The 23,144-nt window shown below is 41.2% G+C and overlaps 1 protein-coding gene across 1 annotated transcript in view; it reads left to right on the top strand.

Moving 5' to 3' along the window:
• GRM8 (glutamate metabotropic receptor 8) overlaps positions 1–23,144 on the top strand; it is an 819,273-nt gene that overhangs the window by 134,185 nt on the left and 661,944 nt on the right. The window contains exon 2 of the mRNA XM_061166403.1: positions 6,888–7,104. Coding sequence (XP_061022386.1) covers positions 6,888–7,104 — 217 coding nt within the window. The remainder of the gene's footprint in view (positions 1–6,887; positions 7,105–23,144) is intronic.

Here is a 23,144-nt window from a genome sequence, read left to right as displayed (position 1 = left end):
AGAGGCACAGTCCATCTGAGGAAGCTGTACACATTCTCAACCCTGTCTAGAAAGTGTAGAAAGCAATGGGCATGAGGCTTGGGGAAGAAATAGGGCTTGGCTGGGCCAGGGAACAGAAAAGAATCTAGTGAGTCAAGTGAGAGAGGGGAAAAGGAGGTCAGAGGCCGAGTCATGGATCCTGTGAATAGAGGCTTCGGCTTTAGTTGAATATCACTGGGGGAAAATGAAGGGCTTTCAGCAAAATTTTGATATTACCTGATTTTTTAAAAAGATCAGTTTGGTTGTTTGTGTAGAATGGATTTGAGAAGGGCAGGAATGGAAGTAGTAAGACCATAATCAGGTAGTTTTAGGAATCAGATATCACAGTGGATCGGACTAGGTTGGGGTGTGCTGTGTTTTACCATCCCTAGATGATGGCCTGAGATGGTTAATTGAACATTTGATTATGTCCAAATTCTGGCCAGCAGGAAAAAGGGGCAGGGCATGAGAAAGAACTGCTCTTTCACTTTAAGGATACGTTTTCAGAAGTTACACTCACCACTATACTAAAGAGCATAGCTGCAAAGAAGGCTGGGAAATGTAGTTTTCTTCTAAGTGGCCAAGTCCTACATAAAAATTTGGGGTTCTATCTGTAAGAAGTAGTAAACAGACACTAGAGGACAGTAATATCTGCTAACTTCTATTTAAAAAGAAAAAAAATATATGTTGGCTATTTTTAGCAAAATATCTAAGAAGCTACACATGAATTTCTTTTGAAATAGAAGTTTTGCCTCCTTGAGATCTAAGTTAAACTTTTGGATTATATTAGAATATGTCAGTCCAAGATTCACAGACTATCTAGCTAAATGTGGATCAAGTAATTGGTTTTATTCACAGCTGGGCAAGCACCAGATAACTTCCCAGATGCATATCTGTCTGTTAAGAACAGAATTAGAAAGAATTCAGCATGGACTTGAGGTCAGAATGGTGCCGCCTTCTCCCGCACCACAGTTCATCCTTGGGACCTGCTTCTGCCTAAGCCTGGGCTGTGTGTGGGTATGTTGAGAATGAAAGCAGAGCATGATCCACTCTTGCCCAGTAAACTTAGAACTCTGACCTCTCAATCAGATTCTCCTCCCCTTTGGGGAGAACAAATAAGAGATAGAGGTCTAGGGAGGAGACATATACTCTGGAACTCCCCAAAAGGAGTGAGGGTGGGGTGGGGATCTCCTTTCTGAGTGGAAGTGTAAATATAGTGGGGACAAAAACAATTATCAGGAAAGCGGAAGCTAATTTTTTTTTTTTAATTTGGTGGATAATTGCTTTACAATGTTGCATTGGTTTCTGCCACACCACAATGTGAATCAGCCATAAATGTACATATATCCCTTCCTCTTGAGCCTCCCTCCAACCCCCACCCCATCTCACCCATCTGGGCCATCACAGAGCACCAAGCGGAGCTCCTTATGTTACGCAGCAACTTTAACCAATTTTAAAAGACGGGCATGGTCATGGGTATTTTGAGTTGTACAATTAATTGCCTCAAATATGCTTTATCTGGGTAATGGATATATGGCCTCATTTTAAGCACACATCATATTCTTATGAAACCTCAGCACAAGGAAAATAAGAGAGGAAAAAGGCAAGAAGACAGGTGTTTAAAAATGATGCAGTTGGATGCCTTAAGGCACTGAAAGAGAAAGGGAAGGAAACCATCCTCTAAGAACAGTGGTGGAGGTGGTTGGGAGGGGAAGTGGATGGAGAACGGTTAGGAGGTTATGGCAGGGCTGAGGTTGGGGAGGCAGGGCAGTGGGTGTCCCTTCCCCAGAGACCTGGAAGAATGGGTGGACTGGTGGGCTTCCAGCACACTCATGGGGTAATAGAACAGAGGTTAATAAAAGGACCATTTGTAAGGTGTGGGCACAGGTAAAGGCCCCAAGTCAAGATGGAGCGTGCTCAGGAACTAGCAACTGTGGGAAGACCTGGAGGGCCAAGGGCAGTGACTCATCACAGGAACCTGGTGAGGGCCTCAGAGGCCGGTGAGGACTCAGGTAGAGAAACACCAAGTCAGGGTGAGGGAAAGAGATGGAGGCATCAATGCTCTGGCTGCTGTCTTTTCCTGCCTTCCCACCTCCTGGAGATGCCTCCCACTGGGCAAATTCGACTGAAAGCCTGAGGCTAGGGAGCCCAGGTGAGACAGTCACAAAGCAACCTCCTAGGACATACAGCAGGATAGAGAAGGATCGCGAAGGACAAATGAAGAGCCCGCATGGTATTTTGGTGGGATGTCAGGTAGGGGGCTGTTGGGAAGAAGCTATATCAAAATCCCTGCCATGGTTTTTGAGGAATTAATTGCTTTCAAACATTCATTGAATACCTGCTCTGTTAGGGACTAGTGACACCAAATAAGTCAACAGAGACTTTGTCTCCGTGGGATTCCTAAGCCAGCACACGATTATGGTTCTTATGGCAGATGATGGAGACTGTGGGGTGAGGGACAGCAAAAGACAGCTCTGCCTGAGAGAAGGCTTCCTGGAAGGAGGGGATGGATGGATGGGTGGAATGATGGTTGAGTACAGTTGATTTACAACGTGGTGTTAGTTTCGGTGTATAGCAAAGTGAGTCAGTTTACATACCCATATAGTCATTCTTTTCTTTTTAGATTATTTTCCCGTTATAGGTCATTATAGAATATTGAGTAATTTCCCTGTGCTATATAGTAGGTCCTTGTTGGTTGTCCATTTTATACATGGTAGTGTGCATATGTTAATCTCCAACTTTTGAGCTGGATATTCCATCTGTGCAGAAGGTGAAGGTCTCTTTCTTCACAGAAGACAGCATGGGCAGGGTTGCAGTCATCATCTGGGTGTGACAGTGAAGGCATGAAACTGGGAAGAAGGATGGAACAGTGTCTGATACCCGGGCTTCCGGAGCCAGATTGATGAGTTGGGATAGTATCCTTTGAATGGGCAGGTGGAAGTTAACAGAGGCTTAAAAGGGATGTACATCTTGAAAAAGACGAGCCGATGCAGAATGCTTTCCACACCTGTTTTCTTCGTACATGCTCCTTTTCCTTTTCAGTTCCCTCTTTTACTTCTATGCCTCTCTCACCACATTTTTTGTTGCTGTTTTGCTTCTGGAAACTGAAATATCCAGGGTGAAAGGATTAGCTAGAATGAATTCAGTGTAGGAAAAAAAAAAAAAATCCCAGGTTAAAAAAAATTCCCACTTCAGTTGCCAGTAGGGGTTTAATTTGAGGCAGTGGAAATATTGAGGATGCCAACACAGAAATTAAATTGCTTCATGAGCCAGTGCTTAGTGGTGGGCCACAATAAAGTAAAAATGAGATGTTACTCCATGACAACTTGAAAAGATGTCTTGAAATATGATCAGTATTCAAGACGTCTTATTGTAGGCTGAGACATAGCATGAATTGAACGAATGAAAATACAAACACACACTCTCACATTACTTTTCTGCACATTGATCAGCGAAGAGAAAATTCTTTCAGACTTTGGGGAGAAAGTCCTTTACCTAATTATTCAAACAACCATTTCTTATCTGCACTTTTATTTTATATACCCTTTACACCTGTTTAATTAATCCTAAACATGATGCTGACTGCTAATTAAACAGCCCTGAAAGTGACTGACTGAAGGTAGTAATTTGAGATAATTAGTTTTGGTTTCAAACACTCAATTTTCACACTTTGTGCTCATTTTTAGAAAGGGGTGGCTCATTATTATAGGCAGGGTGTGGATTGTGTAGGGCATTTTACTGCTGGACTCTGAGTAGCTGAGGAAGTAGGATTATTATACATCCAGATGGGGCAATGTAATGGTATAGCACTTTTATATACAAATATACAATTATACAATTTTATATACAAATATACAATTCCTATACAAATATAGGAATTTGCTATGGAATGCTTCCCATTCCCTCCCACACATGTGCGTGCGTGCACACACACACACACACACACACACACACACACAGAATTCCTTCCAAAATTAAGGTCAGGCTGTTGGATCTTTTTCACTAGAACATAGAAACACACATGCTCTTGATCTTTGGGAAAGATCTCTAGCAAAGGGTAGACCTCACTGCATCATCCATTATCTCTCTCCCAGGTCCTCTGGAAGCAACCAAGAAGGGCAAGATTTGGTGTGTGGTTAGAGATTTGGACGGATGTCCTTGCTAAGTATTTATGTTCTACAAAGGCACGTAACCTAATCAAGGGGACAATCTATCAAGAGGTGACTGGTATATCTGGCAGAGAACGCAAAGGAACAAAAAGGAGACAGGTCAAGACTGGTTTTCACGATCCCACAATATTGACAGGCAAGTTAGTAAGGTCCTACTAGGAGAACAGGACCGAGAAGAATTGGGTGTGAAATAGACTAAATCGTTGTTGTAGGTGATATAGACAGATACAGGTTACTCAGAAGCCAAACAAGTTCTCCAGCACCCTGGAGAGCTCCAAGCACAGTCTTCCCTTATCTGGGTAAGGAGGCTTTTATACTTTAGGGTGTCACTTTCACTGGCCACCAAAAATGGAGGAGGAAGGACTCTCTAGACCTCCAAAAGGTCTGGATACAGATGTTGAGGGCTTTTTCAAGATGTCGAGAGGAAAGTTGTAACCTCCTTGTGGACTGGGGATCGTCTGGTCAGGGGGTGGTAGGTGATGGATGGTTCCCAGAGTACGTAGCTCTGTGCAGGAAGATGAAATGACAGCAGAACATTGAGCGTTGAACATCAGAGCCCCGACATTAGCTGTGAGATCTGATGGAGAGCAGAGTTAAGAGTTTTATGTCTGAGTCAGACGTGCATCTTCAACCAAGAATCTCGAGTTAGGGCATTGTAGAGTCATTTTGACCTCTGGATTTTCACATTACAGATGAGGTGCATATCTCTTAAACTCCATATCCCACAATAGTGTTGCCTACTTTTTAGTTGCTTTCATTCATCTCACAGGAACCTCAGAAGAAACAAGTCAAAAATTGAACTCATCATTTTTGTCTTCCAAATCTCCTCTTGTTCTTCTACCTTGGAAAATATCAAACATTATCTACTCAGATACCAAAGCCCTAGAACTCTCATAGAACTGAGAGTCATTTCCCATTTTTTCCTACACCTTTCTTGGTCTTTTAGATACTCACAGGTTCTATAGCCTTCCTTTTTTCCCACCTGCCACTCACTGCCTTAGTTCAGTTTTTATACTTTCTTACATAGATTTCTATAGTAGTTTTCTAACTGGAACTAGTAGGCACCTTCTTATGTCTTCACTTTAATTCAGTGTATCTCTGAATTAGGGGTCCACTGGCATCAGATTGTTCTGGAGGACATATTAGAATGAAGATTCCTAAATGTCTAGACATACTAAGTCAGAATTTTGGGGCATGGAGCTGCCCAGGTGGACACTGAAATGTGAGAGTTTCTACTTTTCCCACTGCTGCTGATGTGATCTTTCTAAAACAAAATTTTTGTTGTGCCACTCCCTTGGTTACAATCATGCCGTGCTTCCTCATGACCTTGGTGATAAAGTCCACATTCCTTGTCATACCTGAGTAACGCTTCATCCTCTGGTTTCTGTCTAGCTCTGAAGTTATACTTCCCGACACTCCTCCCTTGGTATCCTGCTTTCCCACCACGAGAAATGCTGCAACACCACACCCTTTCTTGACTCTGCCTTTGGACATGCTGTTTCCTGTGGCTGACATGTCTTTCCCCATGTTTTTGCCGGATTTCCTGCATCTTCTGTGCTCGGTCTAGCCTGCATGTGCCTCTGCCATACTTCTTTAACATTCCTGTGTTCTTCTGTCCTAGCATTTTTCATAGATAGAGTAAGACTCTTCACTTGTATATAGGAGTGATTATTGCATTTCAAACCTTTTTAGGGGTAGATTTATGGCATGCAGTTAATTTGCTACTCAGCTTGAAATTATTTAGGAGAAACAGCATATCTCTAATTTCAAATATCTTCTAGCCATTCACCCTGTTTATGTCAGAAAATAGTCTCTTTTCCTAAAGAAATTATGGTATGGTTTCTTGTTTTGTGATTTTTTTTTTTTTTTTGAGGGATGGAAGCCTGGAGAAATGTTATAATTAAAAGATTCATGGTTAGCTGTTCCCAAATCTTATTGTGGTACTCAGTGATTATATTAATAAGCACTGACTAGATTTGCAAAGGTATATATTTAAAATAATTTACCCAAAATATAATCTTAATACTAAAATGGTATCAAGTTTAAAAAAAAAAAGTCTTGTATTAAATTCTCTACTCATCATTATGTAGCCTTTATATCCTGAAGCCAAAGACGATTTCAGAGGTGACCTTTTCTGGGGCGTGTGTGTACATTTCATGTTCATTTCTGCCTCATTTCTTCATGAGAAGTTATCAAGTACAGAATAAGAAAAGCAGCAACAACAAAAAGCACAAATGTTTTGCTTTGTCTTCTGAAACAATGGGGACTGAATCAAAGCTAAATTCTTTGTTTTGCTGTGGTTTTTTAGTTGCTCAGTCACGTCTGACTCTTTTGCGACTGCATAGACTGTAGCTTGCCAGTCTTCTCTGTCCATGGGATTTCCCAGGAAAGAATACTGGAGTGGGTTGGATCTTCCCCACCCAGGGACTGAACCCATGTCTCCTGCATTGCAGACAGATTTTTGAGCACTGGGCCACCAGGGAAGCCCTCTTGTTTAGAAATGTGCTTTGAAAGAAAGTGAGCCCACAGATCTCTATAACCTACTATCTAATGAAATTGATGGTGATGAAATCTCATCTTGGCTGCAGGCTGCTCTGTCTAGGTTTCTGGTATAGCTTTGACTATTTAATCTCTTGTGCAACAGTCCATCATTTGACAAGATTCCTCATGGGTAGAAATGACCTGTCATTTGTTTTGCAGATACCTCAAATCAGCTATGCATCCACCGCCCCAGAGCTAAGTGATAACACCAGGTATGACTTCTTCTCTCGGGTGGTCCCTCCTGACTCCTACCAAGCGCAGGCCATGGTGGACATCGTCACGGCCCTGGGGTGGAATTATGTGTCGACACTGGCTTCTGAGGGTAACTACGGAGAGAGTGGTGTGGAGGCCTTCACTCAGATCTCGAGGGAGATCGGTAAGTGTATATTTATCAGATGATTGTGTTTGAGACGACAGGCTGTGGCAGTCTGAGTGTCCCCAAGAGCTCTCTGATCTGTGTGGGATAATTAGAGCTCCTACAGATGCATGACCCAGGCTGTCCACTCTAGGGGGAAGCTGGGCTTATTATAAATGATTTTGTTGTTCATGGTCTATCAAGGTGACACTCTTGTGCTAATTTAGGAAGTAGAGCTCCTGACTCAGGCGAACATTTTTTAAAGTTGTCTGTTTTGATGTGGGAGTTTGCTGGCACATTAGAGCCACTGTATATTTGAATAAATGACATACTATTTGATTGTTCTAGATGGAAGTTTACATTAGCAAGTCATTAAATATTTTTAAAAAAGCAGTAGAATTTAACATCCAACACTAAAGGGATTAAGACTGGTAATCATCTTAAAACAACACTGAAGTAGCCTCCAAGGCTATACTTGAGTGATATTCTTATTGTCATTTTTGACTTTTTGAATTTTGATTCTTACCTCAAACTCTGAAGCTTACGGTGAGTGGGATTAAGGGCAAGATGTGGAAACTTGTTTAGAATAGGGTGCTTGTGAACTCTGTCCTGGTTTTTTTCAACATTCTCATTCAAATCTCTGTAGGCATTTTACTATGTGTGTATTTATCCATGAGGCTGTAAATCTACTACACTATGTGGAAAAACCAGAAGAGAAAAACACCTCAGGGCATAAATCTTATTGCTGATTGGGCAACAATATAACTTTTTGGATGAAAGGAGATATGTTACCAGTTACTTAACAAATGCTATTGTTCTTACTAAGAATTACTGAATAAAATTTGCATATTTTTCTATTGCATTGTTTTCTATAATAGCAATGTTTTGCCAAAAATTTAAAGCATCCTTTAGCTGTTTTGGGGTAATTTTGAACTTTGATAACTTAATGTTTTTCTTTGAAGCTTTAAAGCAGGAAAAGATCATGGGAATGATTCAGGCTTATTCCCTAATTAGCAGACAAAGCATCTAAATTTATTGGAATAAGGTTTTCTCTTAAAAGATATGAAGATGCCTAGGATCTGTTATGCTGCATGTAATAAGCATGGAAACTTATGATGCACAATATTTGGTGTGTTTAATATTTGTTCCAGTACTGTGCTGCTGCAGAAAATGTAGAAAAGACCTGGTCTTGTTGGATAGATTGGCTTAATTTATTTAAGGGACAGCTATTCATTCTTTGTTATAAATATCCATGATGGCATAATCTTTGCTCTTTTGAATTTTAAATTATATCACTATTGCTATAAAAATGATTCAAAACATTCAACTGAACTTTAAATGAAGGTAAATTATATTACCTTCTTGGAAAAGAATCTCACATTCATCCTTAGGAGAAATGCCCACTCTAATGAAAACAGTAGCTTCTGAAAGCAGGTTGAATGCATTATTTAAGCAGCTGATGTTAGCTCTCACCAAAGTGATAACTTAACAAAAGAAGGCAACTAATAGAATATGTATTGAAATGAGAAGTTTTCTGCAGTGATCCTGTACATTCTTAACTAGAGGACTACGAAAAATTTAAGACAGGACATTGTTGCAGACTCTGATAAAATGCATTGTTTTAAAAGTTAAAAGTGCGAGTGCAGTTTTATTCTTCTTACCAGAAGAAAAAAAAAAAATGAAATACTTAGTTCTCACTTTTAGGGAACATTGCTATACTTTGGTGACTGTCACCTTAAAGGATTCAGGTGGTACCATTCATTTTTACTGTCTCTATCTTAGTCATTAGTATGGGAGAAAATAATTTTAGTGCCTTGTGTATGCTCCTGATTAGAGCAACATTTCTTCTCTGTTGATCCTTTCAATATTCTGTGACTTGATTGGCTGTCCATTCTATTTCAGTTCTCACTTATCTGGGGAATGGAGGAGGGCTGTATTGTCAATTAATATGCAGAATACTGAAAAGGCCAAATTAGTGCCACACTAGAGTATGCCATGGAATATATTAAATATCAAAATCATCCCTCATTTTAATGACAAAGATTTTATCTAGAACAAAAATAGCTGAAAATTAAACCTTTTACATGACAATGAGATTAATGGGAATGACAAATGGTAGCAACTTAACCCATTCTGAAGTGATCTGATGACTCTAATGAAAATTCATTAGTTCTGTAACATTTGCTCCTCTTACTACAACATTGATGACATCTCTGTCACTGTGTTACCAGTGTTTTTAAAGATCTTAGTCTCTTGACTGAGAAGGAGATATATGCATTCATTTTTTGGAGTGTCTGCCTATTAATGAAATTGTATATTTTCCCAACTCTTATAAATTTTCCTGTACTCTGTTAAGAATTTCTCCCTTTAGCAATGTTAATTGCTACGAAATTTCAGTGTAACCTGGGACTTCCTATGTTTTGTCTCTGATTAATTCTGACAAATCATAATGGAATGATAGTGAAATGAAAATCTGTTTAGCGATACATTGCTTGTACGGTTTGATTAGAACGTTTTTCATTGTAACAAAATCCAAGATGTGGGGAAGCACCCTTAGTGAGTCTTGGAGAATAAAGTTTATGAATGAATGATGGTCTTGAACACAGACATCAATGATGTCTCTTCTGTTGTCAGGATCCTTCTCAGGGAGAGAGGGACAGGAGTTATTTGATAAAATAAGACAAGTAGTCCCTTGATATTTTAGCTGTTATAGTCTCAGCCCCAAGCTTCCTGACTATAACTATAAACTATATAAAAAATCTATAACAGTTTTTACTGGAAAAGGCAAAAAAAAAAATTGAGATCAACAAATGTCACAATTTGATTGGATCATAGTTTGTGTAGTAAGGTATGGAAGACAAAACTGGAAGGCTTGACATGGTACATAGATGACTATTGTACCCCATAGTATAGTAATTTTATCCTTCATTTTCTAGACAGTGGAGGAGACTACTGAATAGAGAGGAATCCATCAGAATACATATTTAAGATTTTGCTACTAAGAAGTAGAGGATGGGGAGACCAGCTGAAAGACTTTCGCAATATCAATCTTAACCTCATAGAGGGCAGTGATAATAGAAATGGATGAGGGAACAGACTTGAGAGACACTTGTGAGGTAAAGTCTCTGGAACTTAGCAATTGATGGGAAGTAAAGCTCGAAGGTGAGGCTTCCCTGATATCTCAGCTGGTAAAGAATCTGCCTGCAATGCAGGAGACCCCAGTTTGATTCCTGGGTCGGGAAGATCCCTTGAAGGGATAGATTACCCACTCCAGTACTCTTGGGCTTCTCTGGTGGTTCTGATGGTAAAGAATCCACCTGCGATGTGGGGGGGCCTGGGTTGAGAAGGTCCCCTGGAGGAGGGCATGGCAACCCACTCGAGTACTCTTGCCTGGAGAATCCCCATGGACAGAGGAGCCTGGTGGGCGACAGTCCATGGGGTTGCAAGGAGTCGGACATGACTGAATGACTAAGCACAGTGCACAGAGCTCGAAGGTAAGACAAAATTAAACTTGAAATTTTGGTCAATTGGAAAATGCAAGTGCCATGAATAGAAAAGAGAGAGTAAAATGGAAAGGCTGGTTTGGAATGGGAAGCATGGTTTGATTATGAACTCAATAAACTGTAAGTACTGGTACAGACCTTTGTGGAGAAGAACACAGTCAAGGACATTGGTTGAGAGCCAAAGCAGGAACTGAGATGTAGTTCTGAAGCTCATTCTCACAAAATTGATAATCGAGGTGAGGAAGGTAATTGCTAAAGTGTAGAATGTGAATTAGAGTAAGAAATGTAGAGTGAGAATTAAAGGGGGCAGAGGATACACTTGTGGGCTTTACATAAAGGTATGGGATGATGAGCATTGTTGAGGAGGTAGAGGAAAGGAAGGCATTGTACATGGTTGATATGAGTGTAAATTGGTGTAGTCATTATGGAAAATAATATGGAGTTTCCTTGGAAATTAAAAATAGAACTACCACATGATCCAGTGATTCCACTTCTAAGTTTATAACCAAAGAAAATGAAATCAATATTTTGAAGAGGTATCTGCATCTTGTGTTCACTGTAGCATTATTTTCAATAGCCAAGATATGGAAACAAACTAAATGACCATTGATGGATGAGTGGACAAAGTATATCTATATTTATGTATCTATCTCTCTCTATATATATATAATGGGATATTATTTAGCCTTAGTAAAGAAGGAAATACTGCCACTTGTGACAACATGGATAAATCTGGAGGGCATTGTACTAAGTGAAGAAAGCCAGACACAGAAAGACAAATACTGCATGCTCTCACTTATGTGTAGGATTCTAAAAAGTCAAACTCATGAAAGCAGAGTGTGTTGCTAGAGGCTAGTGGGGGGAGTGGTAAGGGAAATGGAATATATTGGCCAAAGAGAATAAACTTTCAGTTAAACAGGATTAATAAATTCTGAAGATCTAGATATGTACAGAATAGTAACTATAGCTAAAGATACTGTGTTGTTTGCTTAAAATTTACTGAGAATTGATCTCAAGTGTTCTCACCACACACACACACACACACACACACACACACACACAATTATGTGAGCTAATAGAAATGTCAATTAGCTTGATTGTGGTAATCATTCCACAATGTATACTTTTATCAAAACATTGAGTTGTATGCCTTAAATGTATACAGTTTTTGTTTGTCAATTATACCTCAATCAAGTTGAGGAAAATAAAATTAGTATAAATGAAAAAAATGAAGATGTGGCAGTAGTGGCCTAGATTTAGCCAAGAATAGGGCAGAGAGTTCTCTTGATGGGATTTGTGGCTATGGGAGGGCTCTCAGTCTTCTTTGAAGTTTTCCATGATGAGAGATGGTAGGAGTTCTTGATGAAAAAAATCAAGGATATTGAGCAGATTTTCATAAGAGAACAGGAACTTTGCCAGAGGGCACAGCTGAAATTATGTGGCACTGTGACAGAGGATCAAGGATTGTCCTTGACAGGGAGTGTATCAGGGCTGCCATAACCAACTGAGTGGCTAAAACCAACAGAAACTTAAGTGTCTCACAGTTCTGGAGGCTAGAAATCTGAAATCAAGGTGTCAGCAGAGCCACACCTTGGAATTTGCTGGTAATCAGTGGTGTTCATTGATCACCAGAGGTACCTGGTGCGCTACAGTCTGTGAGTGGCAAAGACTTGGACATGACCAAGCATGCATGCAGTGGTGTTCATTGGATTCATCCATCAATTTAGTCTTTGCATCCATCATCACCTTGCTGTCTTTTCTCTTCTTGTTTCTGCCCCTGTCTTCTCTTTTTATAAAGATGCCAGTCATGTTGGATTAAAGGCCCCACCCCATTCCAGTATGACCTTAACTAATTATATCTGCAATAACTCTATTTCCTTATAAGGTCACATTCTGAGGTATTGGGTGTATCTTTCTGGGAGACACAACTTAATACCCATAACAATGGAGATAGTATGAAGACGGGTGTACTTAGGGAGAAAATTTCCATGACAGAGATGGGAGGTAAACCAGGAGGACAAACAGTAAGCAATAAAGATGAGGGGGTTTCTAAGTAGACAGAATTTGGTAATGAAGAAGACCATAATATAATATGCAAACAGGTTCCTTTTGAATTGCTGCAGAGTTTTACTCTCTCAGTCTTGACTAGTTGGGTAGATGAGGTGACCCGATGGATAACTCAGGGTTCTAGACTGGGTGGGATCTTTGTCTCTGGCTTTCCCAGGATTCTAAGCAGTCAGAAGTTCTCTAATAAAATCATTGGCCACTCCCCATACAGTGGGGGTACCAGTTGTTCAGCCCCCTGCTTTGTGTAATTCCAAGGTATTGATCTTTTCAGTAACACCTGGGAAATTATGGACGTCTGAGAGTCCTTCTGGTCTGATTTTTTTATTTTTTCATTTATTTTTATTAGTTGGAGGCTAATTACTTTACAATATTGTAGTGGTTTTTATCATGCATTGACATGAATCAGCCATGGATTTATATATATTCCCCATCCTGATCCCCCCTCCCACCTCGATTTTTATTTTTCTCTTTGGTCTCTTTTGGCTTGAGAGAAGGGACTAGCTTAGTTGCTACTGGTTGTTAGGACTTTTCCATCACCTATTTTACACACCCTCAGTTCTTAGGACCATAGTCCTCTATGTCTGTCTTGTTTTAATGATTTGATATGATGTTTTCATTGATATTGTAATAAAGAGGTTAATAATACATGCCCATGCTTTTCTGTCGTAAGCTCTGGAACTTGTAGCTTGTGACTCAATAAATGACTTCCTTGAGGCTTTAGACAGATTGTTTCCCCTCTTTGTCTTAGCTTATTATATTATTTAAAAAGAAGACAGGATAATAAATGTTAATGCTGCCATGATCATTATAAAGGGGCAAGGAAGCTAAAGCTTTATCTTTGAAGATAAAAGGAATATGTGAAAGCACTGTATCTTATCACTGTGAATTTGCACAGTATGGCAACACATGTCCTTTAATCAGCCATCGTGTTTATGAATGGCTTATTGAAGATGACAGGCCTGCAAGTTGTCATCGCACACATTACGGGGGCAGAATAGACCTGATTCTGTCAAATCTTCTACTGTACGTGACTTTTTTTCTCCCAATTTGCAAATGCTAGAAGCTTCTGACTATTGTCTGACATGTGTTCCGAATCTTAAAATCTCAGACTTGGAAGGAACCACAGAGGTCGTTGGATTGGCAAAATCTGTTCAAAATGTTAATGCAATAAATCCATTTAATTCATTCATTTTTTGTGTATATAAAATGACCGACACTTGCCAAAACACTTGATAGTAATTTATTTTCGGTGTGGATCAAGAAATAAAGTAAATTTCATTCCAACTCTCCAATGAAAAAGTGCCCACTGATCATATTTTTAAGCTATCTCAGTACAGTTTTAAAAGGAAACATTTTTTTCCTCCTGGGTTATAAACAAGAATCAAGTTTCTATTAACTGCAATGGATTCACATTGAGATTAAAACAAAGTATTTTCAATGACAAAGGGAAAAAAATACAAAGAGCAGCCTTTTCCCTCAGATGTTCATTGCTTTGGAAAAATGACTTCCAACAGGCAAAAATCAATTTGACAGAAGTATTAATGTTGTAAAATACTATGAATGAAAGGAAACATTTTAATTCAATTGAAATTTTTGCTTTATATTCCTACAGCTGAGTTCCATTGATAACACAACATTTCAAGTTGCAAATCATATTTAATTAATATTAACACCAGGTAATTGGCAAGAATAACTTCAAAGGAGGGCTGAGGAAATTGCAAATTGGAACTGCAGGTGCAATGATCCTGCAGAAGCTTTATAGGGATCCAAAGAAAATGTATATGATTTTTTTGACAATTACTGCAGAACTTGATCAAATAGAGCATCATTTCAAAGCTGTTCTTCACTCTGGCCTTGCTTAATATTTAGGGCTTAGGAATGGCTAAGTAGCAACAGCTGCTATGAATGTGAAATGGCAAATAGCATCCAATAGATGCTTTTAAACCTATGATTCTAACACTATAGTTAAGTGTTTAGTAAACAATGGCAGTTTGATGCAGTGAAACCCACCTTGGCATCAGAAATATGTTTAAATTCCCCTTCTTCAATTAAGAGATTTTGTCTGAAGATTCATTTCCTTGTCTGTAAAATAGATAAGGCCTCTGCTCAATGATCATCACGTGATAGAATGTTCTTCATAAACTCGAAAGTGCTATTTGGTATCAGGTGTTGCTAGTGAAAGGAGTTGAGGTAGTACAGGTTTCTTTTCCAGAATGTGTGGCAAAGCTGTAGATGATTGTGAAGGTGGTCGGTGTGCTCTGCCTGCTTCTCAAGCAAAGGGAAGGCTTTGCTTGATTCATTACTTTCAAACTTAGTCATATTCTGCCTGAAAGATCAGAGAGGAGATTTTGAATGGCTCCTGACTACCTACTCTCTATGTTACTAGTCCTCCACAACCACTGTGGTATGGATTCTACCCTGTCTTAATCCTTGTTGCCCCTGGCTATTGCATATTGCTTGTCATATCGCCAACAGTGGTGTTTGTTTGGGTCTGCTTACTCCGGTAGGACATTGTTCAGATGTCAAGACAGGCTTGAATTCCTTGCCTTATCCTTAGCAAGGTGTTTGCATGAGCTTAACTCTGTGGAGCCACTTGCCATTCTGATTGTAATACCAATTTCTCTGTATACCTCTCTCACCAAAATGTGTTTTTCTCAATAGAAGAATCCCCCTCCATCCTAATACCCAGGAGAGTACCTAGCGTATGCAACATGCTTCATGAATTTCTGTTGAACGACCACTGTCACCAGCCTCAGGGCTGTGTAGGTGCTGTCATCTTTGTGGTCAGGCTTGCTTGCACTCTGGAAACCGAAGGGTGGAGATGGCCCCAACAATGGCTTGTGCATTTTCCTCGCTAACATGTAACCTCTATGGGAACATTTGGGACTTTCCTACTGTTGAACCACTCAGAATTCATTTTTTTTTTTATTACTGAAAAATGCCAAAGCCTGTCATCTGTAGGTTGAACCCACCTTTAATCCCTCAGTCCAAACAGTGCTGGGAAGTGAGCTAGAGCTTCTTATCAGCTGGGTCTGATTTCCAGATCTGTCATAGTCTAACTGCAAGATCTTGGGTAAGGTACTCTTGCTGTGTCCCAGTTTTCTTATCTGTACAATGGGGTAACAATTGTATAAGGATTGAATGAAGTCATGCAGAACAATGTGTGGCTCATGTTAAGTAGTCCACAGCTGCCAACTCGTGTTAGGAGCCCATTTTCACTGATGTATGATCCAGGGGTCTCTTATTGCTCTGAGTCTGTGCCAAATTTGCTCAGTGAGCAAATAAGAAGGCAAAGTGAGGCCTCCATCAGAGCTCAAATCAAAGCAGCCAGTACCCCTCATTCCTAAAACTTGCTTTGCACCTCCTGGCAGAGACCAATCCTGTTATTATTATTTTTTCTTAGCATGACTAATGTCATATGTGGAATAGTGTTGGCACCTGGTTGAATGCATGAATTAATTAAATGCCAATCAGTGTTGGCTCACCAAATATGCTTTCTTTTCTTCCTTTTGAACCTTCTGTGTATTAGCTGACTCAGCCAGCATTCATTGTGTACTCATTGTGGATCAGGGCATACTTGTTCTAGACTTTCAGGATCCAGAGATGAATCATGGCCTCAGTTTCCTAGCTGGTTACTGCATATCAGAGGAAACAGAGATGTAAACAAACAATTACAAATGAATGTGAGCATTGCCTTCATAGAGGCATCAACTAGAGTCATTGTCCAAGAACACAGTGCCCAAGAGAGGGTATCCTGCAGTGCAAGTAACGAAAAGACCTGCCATAAGGCAGTGGAGGGTGACAGTTTATGGACCCCCAGACTCAAAGGGAGTACACTGTGTGATGTGAGTGAAGTAAATTTAGGTAAGGTCAACACAATTTCCTGAGAAAAAGAGACAGCACCAAAAATGTGTGTAGAATATGATGCCAACTTTGTAACATATTTATTTGTGAGATGATTAATGTATGCAAAAATATGTATAGTTTTTGACAATTCTTTCTCTTTATCAGAGTATATTTGCTTTACAGCGCTGTGCTTGTTTTGGACAAGTCTCATTCCTTCATCTGTCCGTGGTACTCAGATGTGCCCCTTCACAGACCACCAGTGTCTGACTTGCTCTGCAGCCTCAGCCCCTGTTCTCCCTGGTCACTGCCACCCGGCATCATCCATGGCCTTGGCAGCAGTTTCAGTTTTGTTCAGCCCCTGAGTCTTAAAACAGGGCCAACCGCTTGTCCCGACCTCAGCTTGCAAGTTTCTTGGCTTTGGAACGAGTTTACCACGGTGGACCCTGTACCTGCTGGTCCCAGAGTGAGCTCTGGGCCCCCTTCTAGGTCCCTGCACACTCACAATGCTGTCCACCCTGACTCACCCTCTGTATCCCTAGGAATGGGGCTCTGCCTCAGATGCTGGCCTCTGAGGTTGAACCATTACACATTGCCTATCCCTTGTCAACTCTTTCACCTGACTGGGTGGAGGTGACTGGTCCTCTGCGTGGACTCATGTGGTTGTTGGGATCTGACTCTTCATGAAGCCATTGCACAGAATCCTGTCTATTGGGTTCCTAGGGTGTGTGGGGGTCCTGACCCTGTCTAGCTTGTTGTCTTTATATTTCTCATGTCCTTTCGGTGCCGTATCCCTAGACTAAAGGAGTTCAGCTTCAGAGGCTGGTTTGAGTGTCTCTTGCAGAGTTTCCCACTGAAATGCTTAGGAAGGATTAGAATCTCCCTACCAACAGGGTTGTCCCTGTTTAGAGTTATTCTTTTCCTGGTACCTAACTCTTCTTGCCAACTGTATGAGTTTCCTAGGGTTGCCATAACAAAGTACAAGAAACCCGTGGCTTAAATGGCATAAATCTATTTTTTGGGGGGGAGGGTTGCTAGTTGCATGACTTGTGGGATCTTAGTTCCCTGATCAGGGATCAAACCCACAGCCTCCTCAGTGAAAGCATGGAGTCCTAAACACTGGACCTCCAGGGAAGTCCCACATAAACCTCTTGTGTCGTGGTTCTGGAGTCTAGAAGTCCAGGATCAAGGTGTCAGAACCCTAATTCAATAGACCTCATATTATTAGTAAGACCTCATCTTCATTAGGGCTTCCCTGGTGGCTCAGTGGTGAAGAATCCTCTTGCCAATGCAGGAGATGTGAGTTTGATTGCTGGGTTGGGAAGATTCCCTGGAGAAGGAAATGACAACCCACTCCAGTATTCTTACTTGGGAAATCCCATGGACAGAGGCGCCTGGCAGGCTACAGTCCACGGGGTTATAAAGAGTTGTACATGATTTAGCAGCTAAACAATAGCAGCAGCAACATCTTTATTAATCATATTTGTAAAGGCCCTTTATTAACTGTATCTCTAGTGAAAATAAGGTCACATTCTGGGATACAGGGGTTAGGACTTCAGTGTATCAATTTGGATGGGGAGGGAGTCACAATTCAGCCATAACACAGACAGTAACTGCTGGATTGAGCCCTAATTTATGGAGTTCTGTCTGAACAGAACCCACATTTGTTCCAGTCCTTTAGATGGATTTTGGGCTGTGGACTACACAGTTTCTCCTGAGGGATCAGCTTCTGTAACCAGGTTAGCCAGCCCCATTTCCCCTTGAACTTGCCAGCTGGGCTCTGCTTGTAGAGCTTATAACTGAACGCCTGTGCCATGACAAGAGTATGCTTTCCCTCCTCCCCGTTCTTAGCCCCAAAGAAATTGCATTCTTTTCTTTCCCTTTCCAAAGTCATTTTCTTGTTCAAGCTCTTCTGTTTGGAAACCCCAGCCCTAGATGAGAGCTTTAAGGTGCCATCCACACTTTACTTGTTGCTAGAAGAACATAATATAAAACATCTTTCTACAGAAATGAAGCAACATCAGAATCCATTTATGTGACTGTTTTGTAGGTCCTGAAAGAGCTGGCCTGAGAATGAGGAGTGTTTTCTCAGTTTCCTTCATGACTTATCTGCAAGGCAATAATTATGGTTTTCTTGAAAATAAATGGCTCAAGAATAGAGCAATCAGGAGGGTATAAGATGAATAGTTTATTGAAAAAAGGTGCCAATTATTTCAAGGGTCACATCCCTTGGCAAAACTGGGCCGCTCGGTCTTTCTTTTCCAACAGCTGCATGTTTGACATATGCCGGGCTTCTTTCTTTGCTTCTTTCAGTGTTACCTGGTCAGAGTGATTTCATGATTCATTGGGGACCCCACAAGGGGAAGGCTAGAGAAAGAAAGCAAAGTGAAACTCAAGTCAGCACATTTTGTTTCTTGTTAACAGCTCTGGGAGGAGGTTTGGTCGGGAAAGGAATTTTAAGTGATGATTTAAACATATCTTCTGGCAGTTCCACTAGTGAGGAAAAAAAAAAAAAAACCTCTTGTAGCAGCTCAGACATACTTCTAAAGCTGTGGTACTCAGGGCCACATGACTCCAGGGCCACATTTACATCATGAATCAGCGCCGGCACCCACATAATGGGCTATTAAGGGAAAGAAGGAAGTGCCGAGTACATTGTTAGCCTTTTGTGTTGAGTATTGTGGAGGATTTCCCAGGTGGCTCAGTGGTAAAGAATCTGCTTGCCGATGCAGGATACGCAAGAGATGCCGGTTCGATACCTGGGTGGGGAAGATCCCCTGGAGGAGGAAGTGGTGCCCTACTCCAGCATTCCTGCCTGGAGAATCCCATGGACAGAGGAGCCTGGCGGGCTACGTCCATGGAGTCACAAGAGTCAGATACGACTGAGCAACTGGGCACAGACATCGTGGAGGGCAGCCATGGTGCATCCCTTCAGAGTGGGCTTGTCATGATGCCAGCGGGATCCTAGGGTGGATGGAAATATTCATGGGAGTTGATGTGACAGTTCATTCAAGAAATATTTGAGCACCTTGGGCTTGCCTGGTGGTCCAGTGGTTAAGAATCTGCCTGCCAATGCAGGGGACATGGGTTTGATCCCTGCTCTGGGAAAATCCCACATGCCACAGGGCAACTAAGCCCATGCTTTGCAACCACTGAGACCTGGAAGCCCTAGAGCCCGTGCTCTGCAACAAGAGAAGCCACCACCATGAGAAGCCTGTGCACCGCTTCTAGAGAGCGCCCCCGCTCCTTGCAACTGGAGAAATCCCGTGAGCAGCAACAAAGACCCAGCACAGCCAAAAATATATAAATGGATAAATAAAGAGAAATATTTGAGCACCTACCATATGTTGGGACCCCATTCTGGGAGGTTAGAGTATGGCGCTGGGTGAGTCCCATCTGATTGGCTTTCTAGTCAAGCTTAGCAGCTTCACAGATGGTAAGCTTACATCTTACCATCTTCTCACCATCTTCACATGTTCTTTTAGGCTCCTATCTCTGTGCTGTGCTTAGTCACTCCAGTCATGTCCGACTCTTTGCAACACCATGGACTGTACCCCGCCAGGCTCCTCTGTCCATGGGATTTTCCAGGCAAGAATGCTGGAATGGATTGCCATTTTCTTCTCCAGGGAATCTTCCCAACCCAGGAATTGAACCCAGGTCTCCTGCAAGCCTACAGTGTGAGATGCCTCCAACTGAGAGTCCACAAAAATAAGGAGAGAGAGTATGTGTCACATTGACAAGTTGATTCCTTAGGTGTCCTGGAGATGCCAGTGTTCCACTGAGGTGTCCAAGGCATGCTGGGGGTAGGGGTATATATATGTGAGGGAAAAGGGTGTCTTCTTGGTCACAGAGAGGGATAGATCTGACTTGGGAAGCTTACCAGGTACAGATGTTTGTGAGCAACCGCAGATGCAGGGGGTGCAAATGTGGATTTTATTCTCAAGCAATGGAAAGTTTTTGAAGGGTTAGAGAGTGGCATAGTACAATTTAGATTTTAAGGGGATCATCTGCAAAAATAGGATTGTAGGGTCAGGATTGAATTAGAACATGAGTTAGAAGTCTATTGGGATTGACTTGCACTAGGATGGGGTAAAGGGAGGGAAGTGTGTGAATTGGTATAGGTACTGGCAGGACCAAAGTCCCAGGCCTGGGAAAATGAGGTGACTTAATGCTACAGGGATCTAAGCCATTGAAACCAAGGACCTTTAAAACTTGTTGGTCAACAGCAGAATGTGTTCTAGATTGTCCTTAGATCAGAATGGATGTGTCCCAAATGACTATATGATTCCCTTAAAAGAATGATTCACGGGTGGGAGACCAAGTGAATTATTTCCTGGCAAAATTTTATTCCAACTAATGTTTCAGTGAAAAAGAGATAAAAGTTGTGTCCCCCATGTTGTTGTTACTTTTTTTAAAAAAACAACATAATCCATTAGATTATGCTATACTAAAGCATAAATTATGCTTTATTTCTATTCTTATGGTATTCTAGGAGGACCTGAAGTTTTGTTAATTGTTCTAAATATTTTCCTCTTAACTCACATTTCTTGTTGCCTTCATACTCTTGTGTTACTGACTCATTTTAAGTCTCATTAATCATGCAGCTTTCTGAACATTTTTGTGCTTTTATAATACAAGGATTATTTTGGAAACACTTCTGGGTCCATATAGCCAAGGGTCATAAAAATGGGTGATTTGACACACTGGTCTCTAAAAATTAGGTTTAGTGTGGCTTTCATTAAAGCATGTAAAATTATGATTTGACCTAATTACTTTTGAGTTGTAAATTTGTAAACGCACCATATTCTGTTAATGTGACTATTTGCTTACCAAAGTCTCTCTCCTCTCTGTCTTATTGTTCCCATGTCCAAGTTTGTCCTTAGATAATTCATTGAAAGGGGAGGGAACTATTAGTGCTTACTTTATAAGTACAATATAACTGAATTTTTACTAGGCTGTGAGGCATGTATTATAATACCTCTCTTACAGATGGGAAAACCAAGGCTCAAAAAAGGTACATAGCAGTCCAAGATAACCTAATTCATTAGGAAGTGGTAGCATGGGATACAAACCAAGAGTTCTGTGACTCCAAAATTTGTATTCTTTTTACTACCTCTTGCTATTTCTCTTTGAAGTTTGCAGAGTTTGGCTTCTTCAGTCAAGTTTCCCATCCTTGTCCTGGGAAGTTGCAGGGAGGACAGCAACCATGCTCTCTCAACAGTCTGATTTCTTGACTCTCCTTCACTCTCCCCACACTCACTGTGTTTTTGTGCTGTACCTTATGATCTGAGCATTTTTTAATGCATCTGTGTGGATCCTCTTCCATTTTCTGGAAATGCTGCATCCCGCATGTCTGCCTGGAGCTATTTTCATTCTTTAACACCCAGCATTAATGATATTTCCTTAGTGAAACCTTCCTAGATTCCCAGAAGGCATTAGATGAGCTCTTTTCTGCAGTTGCAACCCTTTGTATACACTGTTAGTGAAGAAAGTAGTTGACCTGAAACAAGTACATATTCTTCCAGCCAAGATTTGATTTGGAATCAACAGAGAATTACAGTTTGGGGTCTGCAACCATGGCGAGCTACAGGCAGGTCCCCGCAGGGCAAGGGAAGAAGCACACTTTTATAGAGGAGAAAAGGAAGAGGCCTCTAGTAAATAGAGTCCATGGCTTTTCTTTGGCTGAGTCCCAGCCAGGAGAGGAATCTTTCTTCTTCCCGTTGCACTCTGCTCTTGTCATGGGGCACAAGCGTTGCCCCTTCTGGCCTCCCAACTCTCTTTTGTTGAGATTTATGTTTATTAATTTTTTTACTAAAACATTTATTTCATGGTTTCAGTCAAGACTCAAACGTAAGCCAACAAGAAAATTGGGGGTGGTTCACAGTCTCAGAGTAACTCTGACCTCAGGTCGGTTTAGCTCCACATTTTAAAGTGAACTGACAGGAATGCGTCCTGTTCCAGCTCTGGCTTCTGCTTTCTTGCAAGTTGGCTTTATCCTCAGGTTTCTTCCACATGGCGGGAGGAGGGTCACCAGCAGCTGTGTGCTTGTGGACTGCCAGCTTAGCAGCTGTATTTCTTTCCTAGAGCTGCCTTAGCAAATCACCACATGGTGTGACTTAGAACAGCAGAAATGTATTCTCTCTCCCACCGCTCTGGGGCTGGATCTGAAATCCAGGTGTTAGCAGTGTTTGCTCCTTCTGGAGATTCTGAGGGATCATCTGTCCCATGCCACTCTCATGGCTTTCGGTGACTGCCAGAAATTCCTGGCATTCCTTGGTTTGTGGCTGCCTAACTCGGATCCCTGTGTCTGTGGTCACACCACCTTTCTCTCTGTGTATTTGAGCCTTCTCTTTTTCTGTCTCTTATAAGGACACTCCTCATTGGGCTTAGGGTCCACTCTCATCCAGGTTGATCTTGTTTTGAGTTCCTTCCCTTTGTTAAATCTGCAAAGACCCTTATTCCAAATGAGGTAACATTCTGAGTTCCAGACAGTTATATCTTCTGGGGGAATACTGTCAATCCACTCTGGCAACCATGGTGGGAAGGGTCTGCTTCTTCCCACTGGTTCCAGCAGAGACCCAGACTTGGCCCCGCCATACTGGGTTTCAGTCCATCCCTCAAGCAACCACTCTGGCCTAAGGAAGACAC

The sequence above is a fragment of the Dama dama genome, chromosome 18 (genome assembly GCF_033118175.1).
Source record: "Dama dama isolate Ldn47 chromosome 18, ASM3311817v1, whole genome shotgun sequence".
Classification (NCBI taxonomy): Eukaryota; Metazoa; Chordata; class Mammalia; order Artiodactyla; family Cervidae; genus Dama; species Dama dama.
Note: the sequence above shows the minus strand (reverse complement) of the source record. Positions and strands in the feature narration are given on the sequence as shown.